This window comes from Erpetoichthys calabaricus, chromosome 11 (assembly GCF_900747795.2).
Source record: "Erpetoichthys calabaricus chromosome 11, fErpCal1.3, whole genome shotgun sequence".
Taxonomy (NCBI): Eukaryota; Metazoa; Chordata; class Cladistia; order Polypteriformes; family Polypteridae; genus Erpetoichthys; species Erpetoichthys calabaricus.
In genome coordinates this window covers 163,637,800-163,664,985 of record NC_041404.2, presented here as the reverse complement: position 1 = coordinate 163,664,985, position 27,186 = coordinate 163,637,800, and the positions used below count along the sequence as shown (strand labels likewise).

At 36.5% G+C, this 27,186-nt stretch overlaps 1 protein-coding gene across 1 annotated transcript in view; it reads right to left on the bottom strand.

The window, feature by feature from the left end:
- foxk1 (forkhead box K1) overlaps positions 1 to 26,783 on the bottom strand; it is a 99,609-nt gene extending 72,826 nt beyond the window's left edge. The window contains 1 exon segment of the mRNA XM_051933784.1: positions 26,299 to 26,783. Coding sequence (XP_051789744.1) covers positions 26,299 to 26,699 — 401 coding nt within the window. The 5' untranslated portion in view covers positions 26,700 to 26,783.
- Positions 26,784 to 27,186: the final 403 nt, after the last annotated feature.

The window sequence follows — 27,186 nt, the reverse complement described above, 5'->3', positions numbered from 1 at the left end:
CAGTGGGTTTACACATAGATCTTGTCAGATAACAAATGCTAAAAGTTATATAACAAAATTCTATTTTATCAGAGCCAAAACACTAAGAAAAATATCAAATAGAGACAAAAACAGCTATGAGTCAAAGCCAGAGTATCAAAATCAAGACAATCTAACCACACTTGTTCACTGATCAAAGCCATATCTCAGACAAAGGATCTCCTGCACAGCACTGTAGTTCATTAGCGAGTCTTTGTGATTCGAGTCACAGAGGAGGTCCATTGCGATCATTATCCACCTGTAGTGGTTTCTAAAATGGTGATGCGAAACAGTTGAAAATTAAATGAAAAAAAACTTTCTGAAACAAACAAATAAAATTCAAGCATATTATAATCTTGAAAATTAAGCTTTTAAATTAAGCTTTTTGTCAAAACAGATTTCCACATTCTTAACGGCATTTGATCGGAATTTTGCTCAAGGATATGGATGTAGTGAGAAACGTGCTCTATAAATGTAAAGAATTATTATTATTATTATTATTGTAAGCGAAAGGGATTATTTTATTGTACTGAATCTGGTGATACAAAACACTGGCAATATGACATGTGGCCTTGCATAGTGAATTGTATGACATTATCACAAGATGGACATGAAACACAAAGGCAAACAAAACGTCTTGTTGAAAGCAGGGGATTTTTTTTTTTAATGATATGGCCATTGTTAGTTGTTTATGTATGGCTCCCCTGTCTGTCATTATGGTAATAACCCTTTTTGCGGTCCCAGTATGGTACTGACTTTCTTATATGGGTTTAAAAAGTTTAACAACCCCTGAGCTATTGAACAAAAACAATTCAGGGTTAATGGCTTTGTTATATTACGCAATAGTTGGTGTTCTTATATGTAGCTGGAAAAAGTGGTCCTTAGATGTAAAAAGGTTCAAAAACACTATTCTAATTTGTAGAAAATTTAAGAGCACCAAAAGAAAAATAAGTGGGGATCCATGTTTACAAATACCTGCCTTACTACACACAACATATGTACGGTGTATACTGTACATTCCATATAAGCTTATTGTATATGTAAACACTTGGGCTACATTGACAGCATAAATACTACAGATATCTGATCGGATTTTTTCACCAATTCTAATTCGGGTATTGAGACCTGGAGGTGTCAACACGACATATGAGAGCGTATCAGTAAAAATTCAGATTTTTTTTTTTTGTAGGAAATATAACAACATTAATACATAACTCAGGAAATTAAATAAAAGTCACTTCAAAATCCACTCTAAAGGCTTAACTCTGTAGTACTCAAGACTAGAGTGGATCCATAATTTAGATCACTTGAAAAAACACTGAGAACATTTTTCCTCCATAAGAGAGAAACAGTCTGATTCAGCTCCAAAGCTTACATCACATGGCTCTCTTTTGAGCTAGACTATCAAAAATATGCATTGGCTTAGATCATGCATGTGAACTACTCATAAGACGACAATACTATTGGTCACATTTGGACTAAGTCCTCTACTTAAACCTTCGTAGACTCCAAATTCCAATTACTTGTTGGATAACCTTGAGAACATCTTATCAGTTGGTGCCTGAATTTTATTTTTGATGGGGGAAGGATACCCTCATGTAACTTCAAATTGTGGCTTAATGGTTTTAGAAGGATTCAGCATGCATTATATAAATAGTAATATTATAATCAAACACTTCCTCATTTACCTTACAATGTGCACATAAAAATATATTCAGTGCAATTTTTTAATGTAAAACTAGAAAATGCATGCTGCTTAAAAACAACATTAAAATTAAAACATTATAATATAAAATCCACATAAATACAGAGATTATTCAGAATATTTTTGTTTAAAACATCTTGTTTGCAAAAACAGTGTAAAACTGCTTTGTAACACTTAATCAAATTTAGTAAAATGTCACTTTGTAAGATTTCTCAGTTTATCAGCTTTGAGATTTATGTTGCATTCAGTGCATACACAAACTTTATTTGGTTATATAACACTTGCTGATGAAATGTTAACTTTCAGTATTAGAGTTAATCACAGCCAAAGTACAAAAATACCCCTAAATTAAACAAATTTACTCTATTTAAACACATGAGCAGAGGCAAAAATGCTACTAGAATTTCACATAATATTAATAATAATTTAACATGCATTACTGCCACTATTGCACTAAAACACGGCAACAATAGTTATACTTTTTTTAATTTATTTTTTTTAAATGACTGACTACTGTGAAACATGATGAAAATATGATGGGCAATTACACCACATTTACATTTACATTTACATCATTTAGCAGACGCTCTTATCCAGAGCGACTTACAACAGTGCTTAGTAGTCTCCACCAGCAATACATATAACTATGAAAAGAGGCAGTCAACTAACTACTGAAAAACAGAAGAAGTTATATTAACTAAAAGTGTTTTTCTCATTAATTAAAATTAAAATGAAAATTAATTGAAATACAATGTATAAACAAAAAAAAAATAAAAAAACAAAAAATTAAAACAACACTAAAACATCAGTTTTGAATGAAATCATCATGGGTAAACCAGTACTGTACTTGTTTTTTTTTACAAGATTCACATAACTATGACTAACACTTCGCTTTCCTTACTATCCTGTTATAAGTATTAATGGTTATGTGTGACAACATGTCCTGCAAAGGAGTTGCTTCACATTTAAGGCTGGCTCTTTCCTTGCTTAGACAGACACCACTTTCTCATGACCCTAACCTAGATAAGAAAACAGATGAATGTATAGATGTACCGGCCACATGAACAGCTGCAGCCACATCCATTACATATAGAATGAGATCCCTTTTCCTTCTTGTTGGCTAATTATGCTATTTGTATTAGTCAGCAGTTTGTTCTGCTATAATTTCTAACTCCCTCATTCAACCATGAAGAACTCTAACTTACTAGGTTTGTACCTACCAGCTTACAGATAACTTCATCTGCTCTCAAAGTACACATGAATCGTTTTTTTTTTTATCTTTCATCTCATACAAAAAGGAATAAAACTGTAAAATTCATAATAATAAAAGCCTTTGAAAAAGTTTATCTAATGTTTAAAATAATGATAGATAGATAGATAGATAGATAGATAGATAGATAGATAGATAGATAGATAGATAGATAGATAGATAGATAGATAGATAGATAGATAGATAGATAGATAGATAGATAGATAGATAGATAGATAGATAGATAGATAGATAGATAGATAGATAGATAGATAGATACTTTATTAATCCCAATGGGAAATTGAGGCTGATGACATAAGAAAGCTTTTTTAAATAAGCTGTTTCAAAACTTAGCCCAGAAAAAAATTACAAACCAGATAATTTGTTCAAAAATAAATACTGGCATAACAAACAAATAAGCTCAGTTTAACGTCTGTTCCAATTAGAAGTCAATATTTGCTTTCAAGTGTTTTTTCAACTGCTGATCTCAAAGGTACTGCTGCAGTAACAACAGTGACCTCAATCATCCTAGTTACTTTTTCCATTAGAAACCTTATATAGCAATTCCTGTCTAATTCAAAATGATTTATCCTAAAATAGTATATATGTGTATATAAATAAACGTTAAGTGTCACATGAATTTCTGTTGTACAAAAGATAAATCCAACAAAGGAAAACCTGCTAGTTAATTTTAATCATATACACTAAACATTACTCTTAATTCTTCCAGTTGTTAAAATAAATTGCTAACACAATTAAACGAACCTGATCTCTATTACAGTCTTCAACACAAATATATACTACTGAAAAGTCCATTGCTATCAGACAATGACAGCTAAACTAGCAAGCTCATGAGTCTGTGCCAAAAAATCCTAATATAAGAGAGGTTGCAGAGTATACCAGTATTGGAAAAGTATTAAAAAAAATAAATAAATGGTACAGTATCAGCATTTCAAGATTTTCAGTGCCAGAAGTAGGCGCACACATTCCTCTCAAAACCCTCCCCCCAACACTCGGTGGAATAGGGAGGTAAAAAGATTCCTTGATGTGCTGGAGACTTCACCAAAACCACATGCTTTGACAGAAATGACACTTCACGAGACACCCCCCCAAAAAAAAAAAAACACAGGGAAATATTACTTTAACGAGTTCGTGACTTCATGGGGGGGAAAAAATCTCCCCACACACCTCAATTTTAGGATGAGATTGAGACTTTTACAAAGGATCACATATTGCTCCAAGGTAATCGAGACTTCATAGGGAACACCACAGCACTTCCCTATTGCTTTGTCACATACTTTATGCTATCAAGAGGGAAACAGTATATGGTATGGCCCGATGGAGCAGCACAACAAGGAGGTGCTCAATTGTGAGGTGCACCAAAGAGGCTGAAATAAGACCCAGGGGGTGGGGGGTGTTTGTGGTTTGGTTATCCATTATTTGCTTAGGGAATTGTTTTGGTACTGGCACAAAGTTCAGAAGCTGGTATTGATACCATACTCAAAAGTTTTGAACTGATACAACACTACAAAGCACACAATGTCAATCAAAGCAACAAGATCAAGTGTTAAACAAGCTAATTTAATAACATGACCGGAAGACAACAAACAACTCTTAAGGTCTCCGATTTTAAAAATAAGTGTCAGTGATTTAGGACATCATTAGGTCATTACAGCTACAGGCTTTAAATATCACCATTTAGAGCCAATACTGTGTAGTGAACTACATAAAAATGTCTGCTAGTAATATGTGTTCATTTCTTTAGCCTTCTGTAAATATTTCTTTGTGTATGTTGAGGAAATGTGTAAACCGTATACTGTCTCTAAGAGCTAAGATGTCCCCACAATGCCTGTGGGACATTTTGTTCCAGGATGCTCTCACATCTACAGTTGTTCTAAGAACACGCTTTAAATTTTTCTCCAGCACCAGAATGTACCGTTCTGCTCCTGGTTCGGTTCCAGTTCACTCTTGAACCTGTGATCCCGGACTTGCTGCTGTTTTATGCTAGACGTAGTAAGCATCAATTTCCCTAAAAACAAATCCATCTATATATTATATAATAAAACACCATAGTCTGTGTGTGTGTGTGTGTGTGTGTGTGTGTGTCCTGTCCCTCAGAGTCCTTCCAGCTACAGCCCCAGTACAAATTAAAACGTGTACAAATCATGCAAAGAAAACAACCATTTATTGTCACATTTTCACAGATTTTTAGGTCTGCTGTGTCTGTGAGTGTGCTGCCTTCCAGCATTATACTTTTCTCCCGGCTTGCTCCTTCCACCCTGTTGTTTCATCTTCTCTGTTCTTCACTTGAAAACTGTTGCGGGCTGTGTACTAATTACTCCAAGTTATGTGAAAAACATTGTAATGTCACTCTCAATGATTTTATATGCGACAGACACAGCTCTTCTATTAAACTCTGTGTTGTAATATTTTACACACACTACAGAGCAAGATTTACACTAAGTGGCAGCGTGGTGCCTGCTGGTCAAGTATGCATATAAGAGTTCCATTGTACTTGTTACACATGATAATAAATAACTAAACACATTACACACTTTTTGCCAAAAGCCTTATATTTTTGAAAAGCCAAGGTCACCTGTTTGCCAAAACTAAGTTCACAATCCCAATCAACACACATGATAGAAATATACTGGGAAAATTAAAAAAGGCATATTACATAACAGCGCTAAACCACAATGAAGCAGACCGAAGTGCCACAAACTAATTATTGTATTTTAGAGTGCACGCTAAGTTGGTTTTGCTGAGGATGTGGTAATAAGATAAAAGCCTGAAGATTACTTTTACTCACTGAAAAATATTATTAGTAAGTTTCACGGTCTCTTCTCAGTAGACACTTTCTCAAGCTCACATTTCTGCAGTCTATGACTGAAATAATTGATCACCAACATGTTTTTCAGTTACCTATAGTAGGGGTCACCAACCTTTTGAAACTGAGAGCTACTTCAAGGGTACTGAGTAATATGAAGGGCTACTTGATTGATACAAACTTCCTGAATAACAAGGTTGCACAGTTTACCTTTAATGATATTATTAGTAATAATAATAATAAATATTCATAAATCATGTCCCGTTTGTACTAACCATTACCTTTGTAACATTTCTGAACAAATCATGAACTCTGTCCCATGTTTGTACAAATTATCCGTTATGTAAGATTTTTTAAAAAATCAACTATTTCACATTTTTAAATGAATCCTATCAAATTTGTACTAATCACCAAATCTGTAGCATTTAAACAAATCATCACATCTATTACACTTTTTGAACAAATTATTTTTCACATTTTTGCACAATATTTGAGTTTAACGTTGCCATGGTGTTTCACTGAAAACATCTTATCTCTTTTTTGTCTGTAAATGTCTGCTAGTAGGAAGCCTGGCACTGCATGCTGTTCACCAGTGTACTGTAATCTGGGGTATAATTTGACACTGCAACTCTGAGTGAGTCTTGTAGATGTGCATCAGTAAGGCATGTTCGGTGTTTGTTCTTGATGAAGTTCATGTCAGAAAAGGCTGATTCACAGACATAGTTTGAACCAAAAAGGCAGGCAACTTTCATAGCTGCTGTGCATACTTGTACTTTTCTGTGTCCACAAGACACCAAAAGTTTGGTGTGCCCTGATGGGCTTTGATGTGGAGTTCATTTTGCAACCTTAGGATTTCAATCTCCACCTGTCCAACATCCAAGTTGAATGTTGCACTTAGCTACTCACCAATGCATGTTATGTCCACATGCTTGAAAGAATTTGAAATGAATGACACACATGGCTCAAGTTGATCAGTCACAAAACCTGTTCTCAAACTCTTGCCCAAGTCTGTTTATGACTTGAGAGTACTTTTCTGCAGCTTTGTTAAAAGCTCCAGATGCAGGAGCATTGTCATTCAGCACTGACAGTACGGAGGGAAAGTTCAGCACTATTTTTTTCTGTAAATGCACAGAGAAAATGTTCATCTTAGCTTTAAATGCGTTTACAACACTTGTCTGCGACAGTCTTACCTTTGCCTTGCAGCTCACAGTTCAAATGGTTCAGATTCCCAGTGATGTCTGTTAAAAATGCAAGGTCCACTCAGTGTCCTCCAGTAGCGAGGTGTCTTCCCCTTTGGACTGCATTAAGTCTTTGATTTCACCCAAAAACTCGTCCCCTGCTGAGCCATCAAATTTCTGTGTGTAGTAATAGGTCACCATACTCATCTGACAGCTCCTCCAATAGTACCTTGAATATCCTGTGTTTAGACAGGAGTCATCACATGATCAAAGCCAGTCACTTTAGCACATATCGGCTGGTGGTGTATGATGCAATGGTAATGAAGACATTTTTAGTAAGTCTGTGTCACCTTTGCATTTCGCAATGAAGCCTGCATGTTGACCCATCATGGCGGGAGCCCTGTCTGTAATAATAATAATACGTTGTACCTTTTTCTCTATGAAGATCCTCTTCACCACGTTGTAAATGTCAACTCCCCTCGTTTTTGTCTTCAAGGGCAGTAGTATCAGGAGAAATCATCAAACACCATTTGGATAAACATCATCAGCTGCGTTGTGCTGCGATGTACTGCTACAGTCCACGGGCTCGTCACACTGGATGCTAAACCACCTGCACTTAACCAGATCCCGGTCCAAGTGCTCTGTCAAGTTCCCTGAATGAGCGGACACTCTTCTAACCATCGTACTTGACCCCAGTTGGACATCGAAGAGAGTGGAGATGACATCGAGACCATTCCTCTTGTCTAAGAACACAGTGTTTGCAATTACCATCATTGCTTCTTTCAAGACCTTCCTCTCCAAAAAGGCTTTCTTGTTCTTTATCAAAAAAATGTGCAGCTCTAAATGAAGCGTCAGTTGCTTTTTGTGACGTTTTCACCGGCCTCATGAAAAAAGACTGATTGCCCCAAGCTGCCTTGAACTCACTGGCTTTTTCTGCCCATAGTGCACTGCCAGGTGGGTAGTTAGCATAGAAGCTTTTGTGACACGTGCTGAAGTATCTCTCTACATTTTGCTGCTTTGCCGTCGCCACAGTCACCCCGCAAATGACACACACACTTTTCTTTTACTGTCGTAAAAAAAGAACTCTTCCTCCCAATCATTGTGAAAATGGTATTTTTTGGGGGTACAAACCACATCTAGCTCTCCATCATAGCTGTGCCCATCTGCTTGTCTCAGCGAAGAGTGAGATGGAGGTTTATCTTGCAGAGGATATTGTAGTTTGACCGCAGACTACCCCCCAATCTACATCAATGTGTGTTATTGACTCAAAAAGAACAGCAACACAATTAAATACAATTTTCAGTCGGAGCATGGTGTCTAGTGCTATTTTTGCCCTGCGGGAAAATCACATGGTCCCTGTTGGCTACCTCAGGTCTATAGCATTTGTAATAATCACATGATGTGAAAGACTAAGTGATTGTAGAAGTGACTTATTTCGATGAATATTGTCTTGCTGTCTACAGAACTGAGACACAACGGTAGCGGTATTCAATAATGTAAATTATAAATGTGCTTTTAGATCACTTTTTGAGGAGAAACCACAGCTCTAGAACTGAAAGGTTACAGGGAGGTTGATGTTCATTGAGCTGAAATGCACAGTTGGCCTCTTTTTAAAATGACTGAATCTTACTAAATTTATTTGCGGTTTCATTTTTTTTTCCTTTCTAAAATGACATGGACACACTATTTCTCAATATGTGCGTAATCTGAAAACACAGATCAATACTCAATAACATTTTGGTAAATTTAAACCCTTTACTTTTCACATTTGGACCATGGTCCCATCGCTTCCATTTTTAAAACACAACAACAGGCTAGTTTTTTTTTTTAATTCATAAAAAACGTTTCACTTTAGAACACAATTTCATGTGGTAAATTAACATACAACATGACGGTGAACAAATAACTGACTTAAAAATACCAAAATTATCCTTTAAAACAGAGCAGAGGACACAGAGTTCATATGCACCTCATGTGTTTTTCCCCCATTTAGTGCTGGGTCTAATTTACCACTTTTTAGTTCGGAACATGTGTACATTCATTGTACACTACAGCCTAATACACGTTGGGTTCATGACCTATGTATATGAGGGTTACTTAAGCAAAAGTTTAACAACTTAATTAACTGACAGATATTGCTATGTTAATCAGTTTCAAACTACTTTGTATTCCTGTCCGTTTACACAAATCTGTGCCTTCATGTGTACTCAATTTGTGTTTAGTAAAGTTTCTAATTGTGTTTACTGGTGAACTTTTTACAATGCTCTGAACCTACACTCAGTGAAGAGCGATATACAAAAATAAACTGAATTAAAAATTAGCAGTATGAAAAACAAAATGTTAAAATAAAACACAAAGCAATAAACAAATCAATGAAATTGGGTGTAAAAGTCCCTCCTGATAGGTTGACATAGGCATTCCACTATAGCCAAACAAAAAACAAGTTTTCATTCTTAGCTGCATTATAAAAAAACAGGTTAAAAACAAAAATGGACGTTTTTTTTTTGTTGTTGTTGTTTTTTTACAAAGTGAACTTAAATTAAATGAATAATGCACATTGCCCTGTCTTAACACAGATGATCTGCATCTATTGTCTTGTGCCTGAGGCTTCCAGGATCGGTTATGGCACCTTTTGACCACGATTAACACAAGACAGGCATACATTTTATGAAATTGATACTTTACAATGTTTTCCATTTACGGAATAGCTTACTTCACACTTTCAGATATTACAACCCCTTAAAATCAGAAAGTGGACACAGAATCTTCCAAATTTCTGTCAACAAAATTGGAGATTCGAATCAGCCATAAATATCATAACAGGTAGTACATGTCTAAAACATAGCATATAAAGTGAAGCAATTTCACACATTGCCTGTAACAATAATAGACAAAAACAAAACAATAACACCACAAAGAGCAATGCAACAAAAGTGTGACTGTTATCTGTAACCAAGATCAAATGTCACAAGTCAAAGTGCTTGCTGTTTTTTTTTTCTCTATTTACGTTTGGAGATTGGAGAATTTCCAAAGTGAAAAACAATTACTTTTGTTTACCTAGTTGTGCTATGATTCTCTTATTTGCGTCTTTTCATTGTTGGTTAGTTCATTACCTCATAACCCCAATGTCACAAATGTCATTACAAATGGGGGAGCATCAGGAACAGATGGGTAAGCTACACAGGAGTGGTGGATGTAAGGCAGTCGGAAAGCTTCCAGGATAGCTCCTGATTACTTTGCTTGTCTAAACAGGTGTACTCTAATTGTTTTGTTCCCATTTGATAAACCTGCCAAACAGATTGACATAATTTTTTTTTGTGCTTCCACCAACACTAACCAAGAAAAAACAAAACAAATACATTGACTTTATTAGTTCTACTCACTAATATGTCACCCTAGAGTGGAAACGTCTTGTGTGTTGATTAGCACATGCATTTAAGAATTTCACAATGTAATGTGGCAATAATAACATTATAAACCTAAAAGGGGACACACCAAAGTAGTTCACAGTACTTTATCTCTGCAAACAGGACTCTTATAGCACACCACAACAGCTGGATTCAAAGAGATGGGAAGTTGATACACAGACAATTTAAATGGCTAGACAATAACATGCTGCACATAATGTGCTAAATAATTATCAACAGTAATTAATTACTATGTAAAACTACTTTAAAGCAGTTACAATTTCTTAGCATGTGCCCACATCTAATAATAATATTTATATGATTAGGTATGGCTAACAAAATAAGCAAAATAGAAACTGCCAACATACAAATGCCAAAGGGAAACAAAAAGTGCAACTTAAGTGTCATTTAATGATTTAATGAAAAAGAACCCCATGCAATAAGTCTTTGCGACAACAGGGGACATAAACATGGCCATATCTGCTTCAGGCATACTGTGACATTTTTCTTAATATGTTGCCAACAACAAATGAGGATATGAAAATATTTAAGCTTACAAATGAGTCAAGTCTGATATAATTATTTGGGGACAATGAGGCTTGCTGTTAATGAACAAGATAATCAGGTGTGCCCAATTACTATCACTGATGGACATAGTTTTCCTGCCAGTGTGTGTATCTGCACATTTTATAGAGAACATCATCTCTTCATATGCTGTATTCAAACAAGTAACACTACCAGTTTGAACAAAACCACGATTATTTTACAATTACTATAATTCTTACCAATTTTATCAACTTTGGTTAAATTGTTTGCTTGTCCACAACAGATAAATCTGATGGCAGGGCTAATTCAATCTAACTTGTCATTACTATATCTGACATTAGAGCCTACTAGTGATGTGTCGTTCGTGAACGAGCCGGCTCTAAGAGCCGATGCTTTGAAGCGAACAAGAGGAGCTGATGCCTGTCGAGCAGAGCCGAAGCTTCAGTCGCTCCTGCTCAGCTCTGCTGAAAATCCATTCGGCAGGTGTGGGACTTTACTTATATGGGCACACAGAACATTGGCTCATAATGCCGGCTCGTTCACGAACAACACATCGGACTAGGATCGTACCATTATGTGAAAGAAGGAAGGGTGGGCAGACGCTCCGAAGACACCGAGTGTTGGTACAGGCCAGGTACACCGAGCGACACTGTCGCTCTGTGTACCTGTCGCTGCGACAGACGAGGAGCCAGATTTAAATGCAAGCGCATCGTGAAGAAAAAAAGAAGAGTGAAGAAATGAGTGAAAGCCAAAAAAGCAGCAGCATCTGGCTGCATTTCAGTGATACTGGAGACTGCAAAGCTAAGTGCAGAATTTGTAATATGAAAATATCCGTTAGAGCAGGGTCAACAACAAACCTGCACAGACATATAAGAACCACCCACCCATCCGTGCAACTGGAGGAGAGCGTGCCCTCTCTCCTGCCATCCACTGAGCCTGGAAAAGAGCCAAGTACTTCTGCTGCAGCATCCACTGTCTTACCGAAAACTGCAGGTATAACACGGTCTTCAGTTCAAACCAAAATAAGCACATTTATTCCAAAACAAATGACGCCAAACAAACAAATAAGTGTCGATGAGGAGCTGGCCAAAATGATAGCTGGCGACTTTCAACCATTTTCCATTGTGGAGGACAGAAGATTTACAACTTTTGTACAGGCCTTAAACCCCATGTATGTACTCCCTAGCAGAAAAACTTTGTCCCAAACAATTATTCCATAACTATATATCTGAGGATGGAGTACAACACTGTGCTTTCAGAAACCACTGCTCTGGAAAAAGGTAGCATTTAATGACAACAGAGCTGTGGATGAGGCATTTCAAAGAATAAGTGCAGCAGCAGCAAGATGCAACCCCAGCAGTCTGTCAGCTCCTCCATCAGAGGGCCAAGAGGAAGAAATTGGAGCAGGGGCGTGTTCACAGGAACCACAAGCTTCTGCTGTGTGGAGGCTCTTTGACGAAAGAGCAACAGGAGACACTGCAAAGAGAAATCCCACAGTTGATGCTATGCTGGAGTTGAGGTCCTATCTTGAGGAGCCCCTCATCCAAAGAGCTGAAGACCCACTGAGCTGGTGGGAGGCCAAAGCTGCAGTCTACCCACGCCTGGTTAAGGTAATGGTAGGAAGACTTTGCATTGTCGCTACATCGGTCACCTCATAAAGAGTCTTCTCAAAAACAGGACAAATAATCATGGAGAGGAGAAATCGCATCAGCCCATCTAAGCTGAGGCATCTGGCATTTCTGAATGCCAACCTGGCCTAAAAACTTTTATTCAAAGAGTCATAGTGTTGTGTTGTTGTTGTTGAGTTTGGCCTTTATTTAATTTGTTTGCTGTGGAAAAAATGCATAAAAATACGTAATGTCTGAAAACAATGAATAAGAAATTGCTTATACACAAACCATTCATAATTGCTTAATTAGGCTAAAATATAAGCATCCAAGTGATACTAAACGAAGAGCCATTCGGGAGCCGTAAGAGCCGGCTCTTTAAAGGGAGCCGATCCAAAAGAGCCGGAGTTCCCATCACTAGAGCCTACAATATTTCAGTAGATGGTTAAGACTAACAAATATCCACCCGTTTGGACACCAAATTAAATGTTAGGGCTTTCTTCTATGATTCAATTTTTATGTTTGAAGTATTTCCTCATTTAGGTTTGTATTGCCATAGCATATCACAAATTGATATACAAGGTGGGCAAAGTTATATTAAAGCGAACAATGACCAAACTGTGCACAATGAACTCCCACAAGGATATACATTTAATAAAACTGAGTTATAGCCAAAAAAAATAAATTTACTGGAACTACACTGTTTTCATAGTTTCAGCATTTTGTTCATTTTGTTGAGTGTTTTATTTGTTGCATGTTAATATTCCTACTGCATAAATTACAAGTCTTTTTTACTCCATATTCTATATATTTAAAATTGTGTAAAGCTGTTCAAAATTATCAGATTACTAGTAAAGATGTGCCAATTTGTAAATTCTAGTAGAATACCAGCAATCATTTTTCCAGCTCTTAATATATATGAGCTAAACAGTTTAAATCAGGTAAATACTGCCATTTCTTTAACTTAAATCTTTTGTACTATAATAAACTACTAGACTGTAAGTCAAAACAGGTAACAGTAACATTGTTTAAACATTGTTATTCCTTAAAATTAAAATGTGAATATTGAGTACAGCAGCTAGGGGTGGGCGGTATGACCAAAATTCTATATCACGGTATTTTTCTAAATTATCCCGGTTTCACGGTATTCGACGGTATTTTTTTCCCCATGCATGAGTGGATGTTAACCACATTTTCCACTGCAATTACTGCAGTAGACTGGCTAAGAATAACCTGTTAGACTGTTATGAGAATTGTACATTGTATAAAAAAACATTTTAATGCGCACACAAGTATTAATACAGGTTTGCATGGACCCATAAAGTGATAGTTTTCAAGGGGGTGACACTAATGAAGAGAAGGAATCACATTGCATGACAGTTGCAGTCAAAATATAGAACCTTTTTATTGAACAAATTTTGCAAAAACTTAAACTATGATTTTGACAACATATTTTCAACCATCCAAAGAGGCATTTAGACTTAGTAAAATATCCAGAGGTGCTTGTCAAAACTTGTATTGCACTGAATATGTCTTAGAAAAGTAATAAATAGTAAATATTTTTTGTGAACCAACTACACTTTGTTAATGTTAACTATCTCTGTCCACTGACACGTTGAAGTGACTTTTTCAACAACTTTACCATCAATAAACTGCATAATATTTAAACAAATAATAACAATAAAATAAATAATAGTATTATTACTGATAGCTGCACTATTACTTCAAGACTTCAAGCCCTGGTGCATTACACAGTATTCACCAAATTAAAATTAAATAAAATAAAACAAGTACAACTTTGTGATGACATCCTTACCAACTGTACCATCATTTAGGCAAACTGCATTAATATGGACCTTGCTTCAAGCTAAGCTATATACATAAATAAAATAACTGCAACTTGCATTTACTGTATAATGCTATTTGTGGTATAGCCCTACGGAAATACATTAGGGCCACGGTGAAGAAGAAAAAATACAATAAAGAGGGAAGAAAAAAAACAAACTACCGGTACATGTCAAGAATAAAGTCGACATGCTGACTTTATTCTCGACATTTCCACTTTAATTTTGACGCTTATGTCAAGATTAAAGTCAACATTTCCACTTTATTTTCATAGTTTACTTCATAATTAAAGTAGAATGTCATAAACTAAACTTCATCCTAAAATCAATGTTTAATTTACTTGATTTTCTCAAACCCCGTCATAAGTTAATGCAGCACATTAAATGCTTTGTGTTGTGTTCCCCGACCCAGTTGTTAATCACTATGCTTCTTAAACTGACTTCCTATGCACTAAGAGGAGGCAGCAATCACCGCACAGAATCCATTCATTTCATGGTATTCCTGCTCTCTAAAAATTTAGAATGCTAAGATAAATACTTGATATCATTTTCATGATGAAATGCATTAAAGCAGGTATTAAACAAGCATGGTAGTGAGGCGGTAGTGCTGCTCCCTGGCAGTAAGGGGTCCCCAGGTGTAAGTTCAGTGTAAAGACCTTTATGGCAGGTGTGACGAGGCTCCAAAAAACTGAATGTATGAATAGCTATCGCACAGGTTTAACTTAAATATTGTGTAAATGTTGGGTTTGCTGATCTGGTGGTCGGAGACACGAACACAGAATTCAATGCATGTTCTTCTGAGCGGGCTTTCTTTATTGCACGCGTGCTGTCTTTATCTAACGTACCAAAACCCCAGTTCCAATCCATCCTTTTTCTTTCTCCACATAACCAATCACCACACGATAAACGTCTTTGTGAAATTAAAACTAGTTATAAACTTAGCCCACGGAGTGTTCAGAACTTTAAAAATATCTTCGTTATACATGTTTAATAATGCCATCCATTCAGAGTTGCGCCCATCGAAGGATGAATACAAGCAAAACATACACTAGCAGGGTCAATATAGCACAACAAAACCCCACATCCTACATGACTTTGAAAGGAAACTGAAGCGCCGAGTAAACCCACCAGAAAAACATGCAAATGCGAGGCAGGCACGCCGCCGTGCCCCCATATGATTAATGCATGCTTTAATGCATTGCACCATGAAAATTACATCAAGTATTTATCTTAGCATTCTAAATGTTCAGAGAGCAGGAAGATCATGAAGTGAATGTATTCTGTGCGGCGATTGCTGCCGGCGCCTCCTCTTAGTGCAAGAAGAAGTCAGTTTAAGAATCACTTAACACAAAGCATTTAATGTGCTATATAACTTATGACGGGGTTTGAAAACATGTCGTCACACTATTACACAGTACCCAGGTACATTACACTGTATTGAAAACAAATAAAACAAGTACAACTTGGCTTGCAGTATTATCCAGTAGTATAGAAATAGTATTTACACATCTGACCTTTTAAAACTAAAGTATCTCCAGGCTCTCTGTCCATTTTCACCACGCAGCATTCCTATGCTACCGCCCACTATTTGGTGGTGTAGCAGTGAAAAAGAGCCCTAGTGCAACAAATCTGTGTTTAGCGGTGTAGCAGTGAAAAAGGTCCCCACTTGAACAGTTTCCCGCTGCGCCACGTTCCGAACGTCGTTTAAGCAATTTAAACCGGTGTTGCGGTATAAGAAAAATCCATATCATAAAAAAAATAAAAAACGGTTTTCGGTATGAACCGGTATACCGCCCAGCACTAACAGCAGCCATGAATAAACAAAAAAAAATTCAATTAACAGTCCTATGGTATACAGTCATTATTTTGGATCATAAAACTAACAGAGTCATTGGTAATGATTTCTGATATATTTGCACTTCACCAAAAGGAGCTTTTCATAACTAGTAAAACAAAAACAGTAAGATAGAGAGTAAAATTAAAAGAAATAATATGATAGCTTTTGCCTAGATTTCATATGTAACAATGTACTACCTTAACTTAAGACTACAAAATGTCAACAAAAGTTCAGAAGCAATGTCTCTATAACCAAACACTGAACTTTGTGAGCTGGAATGTCAAAGGTCTCAATCATGAATTAAAGATAAAATTAAATCGTTAATATCTTAAAATTCAAATAAATTAAAAATATCTAACTCTAACATTGACTAGTCAAAATGTAATTACAGAAATCTCTAAGTAAAAGCTGCACTTAAGTCATACAAAAAAATCTATCAACTTTATCTAATCAAAATGGAATTACATATATCTACAACTGGAAATAACTAGATGTCCCTCTACCTTTCTGAGTAGGTATCAAAAATAGAAGTATTAAGCCAGCCATCTGCCACAAAAAAAATCCACAGCCCATTTCTTAACTGTGACATATGAAAGTGACTGCTTTTAGTACACATAAACTAGTCAAGAATGAATTTCCTAAGTCGTATTATTACTAGTATTAAATATTTTAATGATAGCGCAATATTGGATTTTTAGCATCCATGTTGACTTGGTGCGGAAACAAGAAACACAAACTACAAACCACAAATGCTAGAAAGTTGTAATTCATATATTTAGTACACAGGAGTTATTCTTTTGACACTCAAAAAATCAGCACTGTACATACTCTTTTTCCTGTCCAAGTTCAAACTTGTTTAATCATACGTTGTTTGGATATGTACATATTGATGCATATGGACTCAGCTTTGAGCACATGAAGTCCCAACTTAAGTTTATCAAGTCAGCTATATATATGGAATTATTTTTAACATTCAAAATCATTTCAGAAACACATGGGGTTAACTTCTGAATAAGTTACATTTTAAATGTAAAATGAATTATAGTTAATTACAAATATATAAAGGCAATTCAAAATATATGAAGTCACACCTGATATACAGTACATAGGCTCCACTATAAATAAACAAGTTCAAAGCTGATATTTGGGAAATTTTGAATACATAAAATTAAAAAACACTTCCATATTTTTACAGTATCTATACAGGCCTAACATGTTATATAGAATGCAGTTATCAATTTTTAGTCAGAATAACTAAGTCATTAATAAGTGGATGAACAGATGTATTTTTAAATAACACAATTTTGACACGTTCTTTCTCGTCATAAAGCGCAGTCCATATAATCATTTCCATGGTTTCAAAAACTGAACTAATTTCACTAGTATGAAGTTCCTCTTTACTGTTTAAGTTCATAAGGCCAGGTAACTTACTAAGCATCTTTCTAGCAAATACAAAAGAAGGCTAGCCCACTCAAGTTATGAGCACAACTTTTTTGTTCACAGAACATTAGCGAAGTTCATGAAAATGTCAGAGTTTATCATATGGAAATAATGCAGAATAGAAACCCTTTAAAAATGTCTGATAGCCCAGATGAGCCTACAAGGGGGGAAAACAAGTTTTCAGTTCCATTCTTCGCCATGTATAAAGTTATGATTTTACTATTGATCACAAATCAATCCATCCATCCATTTTATAAACCTGATGTGCTTTTAATCTGGCACTTCATGGTACAACAAAATAAAAAGATTCTTTAGATCTCTGCTGGAGGAGCATAATGGATTCTGATGACAAAAATAACAGTTATATAAAATAACAACTATAAAAAAAGCCAAACAAATAATAAATGTGTGATGTTTACAATTTGAATGAATATGTATGTAGATAACTAATACAGAAAACAGAACATTATGTTTTCAGTGACTCCAATTAAAACCCTGATAAATATATCCTGTGTAACCCTTTGGGATTTTATTATAATATACATGCCCAAGTTGTTTTGCTTTATATATATCTATATCAGTTTTGACTTTGTACGATCACAGTCTTAGTATATTTCAGATTTAAGTTTGGATATGAAAACAGATTGCTATATGAACTGTGTATTTAAACAACAATGATAAAACTTGACTTTCTTAATTCAAAGTTTATTTACATCAAATATGAAATCATCTATATCAAAATTCAGTTAGATATCCATCCAGATTCTGAACCAATTTTAATCCAGCGTCCAATGGGAAGGTTAAGCAGGTATTACGGAATTATAAATATAATTTCAATTGCACATAAAATATAAATTCTGTATAATAAGGTGGAAACAAACAACTTGCTCAGTGGTTTTATTATTATTTTAATTGTTGACATTCTTTTATTTAACCACAGCAAAAGTAAACATCTATACTGATTGACTTACAGTGTTCCTTGACAGTCCTTTTGGTATCAGAGAAGAGCAATTTCCACATAGTTTGCTCATTGTTATGATCCAATCAGCATAATGTACTTTAGCCCATTACGTGAGTTTCGGTTGATTTCAGTTCATTATTTTGGTCATTATTATTATAATTCATCATCACCATAATTCTTTTTTTGTGCTAGAATTTAATTGCTATTGCCAGATTGTTTACTGTTAGTTGGTCACCTGACTTTCAAATCAAGTGACATATGTCATCATGTCTAGTCTACATAAGGTGAGGGCAGGCATGTGTTAGCATCCTTGCTTTCAGATTGTCCTCGTTACTTCCTCAACTCTATGCTTGCGTGAAGAAATAGAGGTCCATTGCAGCACAACAATGTGATTCATTCTCTGTGAGTGCAGGCACAGCTGTACAGTTGGGCAGACGTGGGGTGTTCAGTGTGGCATCAAGCTGGTTATTTAATTAGGTGCTCCTCATTGGCACTCTGCAGATTGCAGTTAGGATGCAATGTCCACAGATGAATAGAAAATATGCTTGAGTGTAACAGAGAAGGGAGATAAAGAAAAGATCAAGAAAACAAAAGCAAGCAAATTGAACCAAAAAAGAAGGAAGAGGCAGGTAGTGAGGCCGAGTTGGTATGGCATGGAAAAGGGAAGTGGCTGGGAGTGATGCCCCAGGAGGAGCATGTGGCCAGCACTCATGAGGGGTACTCTATGTGCAGGAGTGACCAACCGCTCCAAAAGGACTTTCACCTGAAGGCCATGTGGTGGTGACAGACAGGACTTGGAGCAGAGCTCATTTATTTGTCCTTGCAGACACTGAAAGAAGGAGGCAAGAGACAAGGGTCAGGCTTGGGCCACTACAGCAGTGATCGAATGAGGTGACTGAGGTGCAAGCCCATGTGAAGGCTGACTACTTTTGACAGCAGGTGGCTCTCTGAGCTTAGAAGACTTGAAAGGGTAAGCAGCTGATAATTGTTGGGAGAAGGATACATGGTAGCTCCTATTTTTTTATTTAAAGGAGAGCTCCTGCCAGTGACTTTAACCCAGTTTAATGGATTATTTATTGGACATTTTAACTTCAACAAAAGACACAGTTTTTTTTTTTATGGAAGACTGCACTGCCTATATCAGAAACTTTGTTATTTTCATTCTACATAAAATCATGAAATTAAAAGTTTTTCTTGGTCATCATTACTGATATCTCAGAGCAAGCAACAGATAAAAAAAATATCACTTTTGAGTAGAGTAATCCTTCAAGAAACACTTTCATGCTCTAACTTGATACAATTATGTCAGACACAGAAGCAATAAACTGTCACTGTTCCAATGCAACAGGCAGCATAATTATATTTTTATTACGTTACATTAAAGCCGTGCTGAGCCAGATCACTCAAGTTTGTGAAATTGCCTTCCATAGTTCTGAGCAGCAAGGCTAACCAAATTTATGTGACTAACACCAGAGCTTTTACAACCTACATTAAAGCTTACGGATGTTACAGCAACACTGTTTAGGGAAAGTCACATTATAAATAAAATGTTGACTGGGTACAGCATAATGGAGCATAAGATGTTCAACGTGAATTTGAAATCCAGTATCTTCAGGAACATAAAATGCTTGATTGTCAAGCACAGAAAACTTACATTTTTCAAATATCCTTCAAATTCACTAGAGCATTTTAAAGTTATTTCTTCACAAACATGGCATTTTTGCATTTGACACATGAAAATATGTTCTAAAGTTGAGCATTTTTATAAATTAAAACAATACATATCTTGCCAGCACTGGTGCTTTATAATGGAAGCTAATGGGGAATGGGGTACCAATGAAAACAATATAAGAAAACATGCCTTCCATGTTTCTGACACATGCTTATGACAACAAAAGGGATCTGGAAATAATCATTTTATTGCATATTCCTGGTACTATTTTTCTCATGGAAAGGATACGCCTTCTACTTGCTTGTTTGCGTTTTCACATAAATATTGAAGTAAATCAAAACAAACTCAAACACTTGGCACAAAAAGTTTACTATGACTTGTTTTTCACGAGGAAACAACACCCCAGGTAAGTGAAAGATTGTTGTGGAAGAGGAAGAAATGCTGAGGTGACGTTTACAGCTGGTCTTCCTTTTAAAATGGCTGATTTTCATGATATATTAGTGTTTTTTGTTCAAAAATGACATGTATAAACTATTTTGCAATATGTGTGTAATTGCAAGATGCAGATCAATAATCGACAATTGTCTTGAAAATGCATATTCGATACATTTTTAAGTTTTTATTTTCTGGTGGTACCCATGCCCCACTAGCTTCTTTGTGAAGAACCAGTGCAGGCAAGGTATTTTCTTTTTAATATATAGAAAACACTTTAATTAAGTGCACAATTTTGCATGGAAAATGTGTATATATATGTCATGTTTGTGAAGACCAGAAAATTTCTGAACTTATCCTTTAAGATTGTCTTGACTGAATATTGTGAAATGAACGAGACACTTTTGAGCAGACCTCAAATGAAGCAAAGGAGACCGAATTTTTTAAAACAATTTGGCTTATTATGTCAAAATAAAACACAGAAGGGAGAAGGAATTAGAAACAGTAACAAAAGACAGGGGTTAAACAAAGCTATGTCTCTCTCTGGGCCTAACTAAACAATAAGTTACTCCAACTCACTAGGGGTGCAGATGACCCACTTCCCACTTGGAAGGAGTTTGGTCAAGTCTGAAACTGACATGCGAATATCATAGCTAAACTTTAAAGTGGAAAGCTTCGCCCTAGCTGAATATTAAATAAATCAACTTCTGTGACACATCAATAAATTATGCTTATCAGATTTAGGTGACCTTGCTGTCGATTCTAGAATGTAGTCAATAACAGACCATAAACACAGTCCTAATTAAGAGCTACCTGTCAACTGAAAAGCAAGGCTAGCAGAGTAAACAAGACTCTTCAACTTCACAAATGAGTCCAGTCATAATAATTAAAGCTTATTGTGCCTGTGAGGAACCGAGATGAGAATAATAATAATAACAACACCACATTTTATTTAAATAGTGCCTTTCCCATCTGAGCTACAAAAAGCTGTACCATAATAGGCATCTTCATATAAAAAAATATTTGTATGAAAATAATAGCCTATATTTAAACCAAGGCTCATTAAGTTGTTAACAATAAAAATGAACAAATCACATCCAACAAATGTTGAAAATACTGCAAATTAAAATTTTGAAATAATTTGCTAATGGTCTTGGGTCCTTTATAAGTGGTGTATAGTAAAACATACAGCAAAAATACTACTTGCATATACGGCTAACCAAATGAACTTCATTGTGCAATACCACTTCACAAATAATGACCAAGAATGCAAGGTTAACCTTTCTGTGTTCTGAAACATGAATTTGCTCCTCACCCAATACAAGTTTGAAACTTAACGTAAATAGCCATTGAAAGCATATATACATGTAACCACAAAGGAAAAATAAAAGGTCAATGTGAATTCCACACTGAGAGTTATCCATCCATCCATCATCCAACCCGCTATATCCTAACTACAGGGTCACGGGGGTCTGCTGGAGCCAATCCCAGCCAACACAGGGCGCAAGGCAGGAAACAAACCATGGGCAGGGCACACGCACACACACCAAGCACACACTAGGGACAATTTAGAATCGCCAATGCACCTTTGGAATGTGGGAGGAAACCGGAGTACCCAGAGGAAACCCAAGCAGACACGGGGAGAACATGCAAACTCCACGCAGGGAGGACCCGGGAAGCGAACCTGGGTCTCCTAACTGAGGCAGCAGCGCTACCCACTGCGCCACCGTGCCATCACACTGACAGTTCAACTCAGAAATAACTTCATGGCTTTTAATTATTCTTCAGTTTGTATAAATGTACATTTGCTTTTACACCTGCATACTGACCCTCTCCAGTTTTTTCAGATTCAAATACAAGGGTAGACTGTGCCATCGAGGCTAAGGTTCTGTACTATAAACAAGAAATACCATAGTTCAAGTCCAAACTCTTAAAATAATGGTTCTTTAATGGCATTTTACAGAGTTGTGTAGTTCCTTAGAACCAATGCTCAAAAAAAGGGTACTTTTATTCTAGGAAGGGGTTCTTTGCATATGAAATTTGTTTTTGGCTATTTGAAATGCTTCCTAATATTTGGAAAGAATGGAAATCATTAACATATAGTAGGCTACCTAGGAGGATACTAACGGATCTAGAAAACCTGAACTTATCCTTTGGTATTAGTACAGCAAGAGTCCTTCTAAAATTATGAACTCATGGGTATTTTAAAAATCTGATATCATCTATTCATGTTTATTAATGGAACCTGTTACAGATCTAAAATAAAGACTCTTTCTGGAATCTTCGTGTAACAGGTTCTTCTAGGAACCAAAATGATTCTCCTATGTTATCACTCTGAAGAAAAACTTTGGCACATTTATTTTTAAGAGTGCATGTACCCCAACTCAAGAACTTGACAGAGTCACTGAGCTTGTCAGTGTTCCATATGTATATTAATCAAAATAGTTCAATCTCTGTTTTAACTAGGACATACGGCATGGTGGTGCAGTGGCAAATGTTACTACCACACAGTTACAGAGCTCCTGAATGTAAATTCCCTTCTCTAATGTTATATTAATTGGCCTGGTTTGAGTCTGTAAGAACATGTGTTTCCTGTGATGACTTAGGTCCCCGTCTAAGATTAATTGCAATTTTTGGGCACCGACCTTCATCCCAATGATCCTGGCTCCTAAGTTAAGCAGGTTTTGAGGGTGAATGGATGAACCAACAGATTTTAAGTCACACCTTTAATATCATTCACCTCATAAAGCACTTTAAGGTGTTTTCACACTTGTAGTCTGCTTGCTTTATTCCGAATCAGGGATGATTCATAACTTTGTTTCAATTTCCAGTTATTTCAGATAAATTTCACACTACAAAATTTCAAGAAAACTAAACATATCAATAAACATTTTATTCATTGGGCAGAAGCATTCTTCTCACAGGAAATAATATGGCAGGTAGACAACATTAGTGTTTGTGCGCTGACACATTTTTCATAATTATTTGGTTTATTTAACAAACAACTCAATGAGCAAAACGCCTATTATCAAACAACTGGAAGACTATTTGAAAGTGATCTTCTATGCATGGTACAAAAAGGACAGATTTTAAATGAGCAAGTGTACAAAAGAATGCAAGCTCTGCCGAGGGTATAGACTGATGCACTTCATTTTTATGACAGTAGACGTATCAGGCAAGTTTCATTTAACTGTATGATGCTGCATACTTACTCCCCAGTTACCACTATTTGAGCGTAACCTCAACTAAGTTTATCTCAAAACACATATCTACTGTATTAACCCTTAAAAATATTTCATAATAATGATGCTCATATTGGAAGGTTTAACGATTACCACATAGTATCAAAATTACTATACACATTGAAAAGATGCCCCACCTATGTGCACCTCCTTGATGGTGTAAGATTAGGGGGTTTGATAGTTGGTCTCACAGGCACTGCTATTTGTGTCTCACCACATCTGCATGTTTTTTTTTCCACCTGATCACAAGTGAATTTACATCTTTCTGTTTTAATCCAACTGACATTTGATTGCATTCAAGGGAGGCTGTGAGCCTGAATCAGGTGCTAGGCCCGTTCTGATTAACTGGTAATTGTGCAAGTTGTTTTACACAATCTGTGTTACATTTGTTGCTATGTACATATTTATTTTTACCATTTTATTGTTTTCAATGCGCCACATCAACCCTCGATTCATTATACTGTGAATAACACTCCGTAATTACCAACAGTAGATGCTTAGCATGACAACAGCAGCACACAAAATTTACCAGTAATGCACAGTGTTGCATGTAGTTAGATCAGTCCTATTTCAGTTCACATTCATAACTCATGCAAAACACTCCAAAGCTCACATGGCACTGCGCTGAAATGACTCTTTCCAAAGGGTCTCAGTACAGTTGTTTTGGTCCACACCAGAGTGTGATTGGAGTGTTCACATCTACCTAAATTAACTGGACATTTCAGGAAATTGTACCAGAGTTCAAAAACATCACAGCAAATGAACTAGTTGTGAAAACGCCTTTAGAGAGAGAAGACGACTATAATACAGTAAGAGGCTAAAAAGGAAAAAATAAGTTTACATTGTAAATAAAAAATAAATCACGATTGACACTAGAAGCATTTGATAAGTGTTTTCATTTGTACTGTACTGTTTCTATACAAAAATAAATCAAAATGACTTGGATGATGATATGGATTCTGGATGATAGCACAGGGGTGTGTGGTGCTGCTTCACAATTCAAAAGGTCTGGATTCATGTTCCTGCCTTGGCACTGTTTAGGTGAACTATGCATGTACTCCCATGAATTTTTGTTTTCCCCCCAAGTACTCTGAAGGTGTTGTTAATGTTAATCAGCAGCACTGCACCTGTGCGAGTAATTGTATATGGTTCCTGCCCTGCACCTAGCATCGTCAAAAAGGCCACAGAACTCCATTAACCTAGAATTGGAGTAAGTGACTCCAGACAATTTTAGAAATAGAAATAATTATGAATGTTCAGTACTATTCTTCAATGTTTTTCAGAACGGTAACACTATTGAAATACGACACATGAAATAAACGTAATCGTTGATACCAGTTAATGTTAAGTATTAATCTCACAAGGCTTATTCTAGGACATACTATCACTAAACAGACAGCAGGTCTTATTTCTTAAAGATTTAACAAAAACCGCAGTATTGGAGCTTCGGTCCCAGCCAATGACTCAGTGCAAGACCCCCTTGATGAGTCACTTTTCATCTGCAAGCTTAGAAACCACATGTAATTAATTTGTAGTTTGAAAAGAATATGTAATAAACATACACTTCAAAATATCATGTATAGAAAAAGCACAATTTTAAAACTCCAACTTCACAAATTTTCACTGAGTAGTAAAAGGTGCATATAAACACATATTGAAAAGCCAAAAATGAATAACGGATTAAACGCAATTTCTACATCCTCGTTTGTCCTAATAAGCCGTCTTTTAAGTCCACGCTGTACTTTATAGCAATATACCCAATGACCATTTTAATCGTTATTATTGGTCATTTGTGCTTCAAAACCACAAACGCTCCATAAAATGAGGACCAGCCGTGCACTGCAAATAATCTTTATTGTATATAGCGTATATTGACGTGTAACTTGACGCCGAATCTGGTAACACTCATATTAAAATGAAAGTCCATAATAAGCGCTTGTAGACTATTCAGCAACATTTACTAATTCAACCAGTTTGTTGTGACCAGATCCAAGAACCCCTAAAATAGAAACATGAAGCAATGGCTGAACAGGCTGCGTAAACAGTACCCAGGAGGTGGGCTTCACGAGGGGCCAACTAGCCAGTTCGCTCTCCCAGGCAGACACACTGTTCTGCGTTTACAGCTGCGGGTGGTAACGAAGTGGCTTCAAGGAAGGTAAACAGAGTGGCGGAGAGGGACTCCGACAAGGTCAGGAGCTGCGAGCACGCGGCCGACGTTCTTTCCTTTTTAAAAAATCCTTTTTTTCTAGAATCTCGTGCAACTGCCGTAAACTAAATCATGGCGTTACACTATTCAAAAAACAACATTTCTTTGTAAAAAGGTTGAAACTTACTCTCTAGGCAGCAACAGTGGGGGAGCCCCTCTCCTCTGGAAGACTCCGTCCACGAACACGCCGTTTTTGCCCAAACACCTCAAGTAGAAATGTGGCCCCTCAAAAGTAATCTGCAAGTGTCGCCGGGAGATGAAGCTCGAATGGCCCATATTCACGTCTACCGAACCGTGCGATGAGTTCCTTCCAACCGTCACTGTCTTCTGTCGCATCACGAACTCAAAGCCCCGGCCTTCCAGGCGAGCTAGGGCCCGCGGCGGTGGGGAGAGCGGTACCGGAGCGATCCCCATCGAGTTGGCAGGCAACGAGTAACCGGACGGAACCCCACCACGCACGGGGCTACAGGGCGCGGACTTAAGCGCCAGCAAAGCTCGGGCTCCGGTATCGTCCCCAAAATCTGCCATCTTCTACTCTGTAAGTTACAGGGTATCGCAGCGCAGCTGCCAAGTGTAAGTAACTCTTTACTGCTGTTCAGGCACAGACACAACATGAATTGAGCAAACGCCAAAAGCTGGGACAGAACATCGGAGCTGGAGTGGGATTAGGCGGGACCAAAACAATACTCGTTACTTTTGAGCCCTCGGGGCATTACAAGTCGTTTTAACATTTCATTAGACAATTACTGTATTTTTAAATGGTTCTCACCACAATAACACATCACCCTTTAGGGTCCGATATTATCGTAGTTTCTGTGAAAGAAATTGATTTGCGAATTGGAAATCCAGCTCTTGTGGTGCTGTTGTCACAATCTGAGTAAAGGACTCCGCTCTTTTTCAGCCTATTTTGGCCCTTGCTATTTAAATGAATTCCCTGCAGAAGTACTAAATCTGAATTTTAAACAACTAATGACTGAATGCATTTTTCCTGTTAAATTAATGACTGAGACATTTA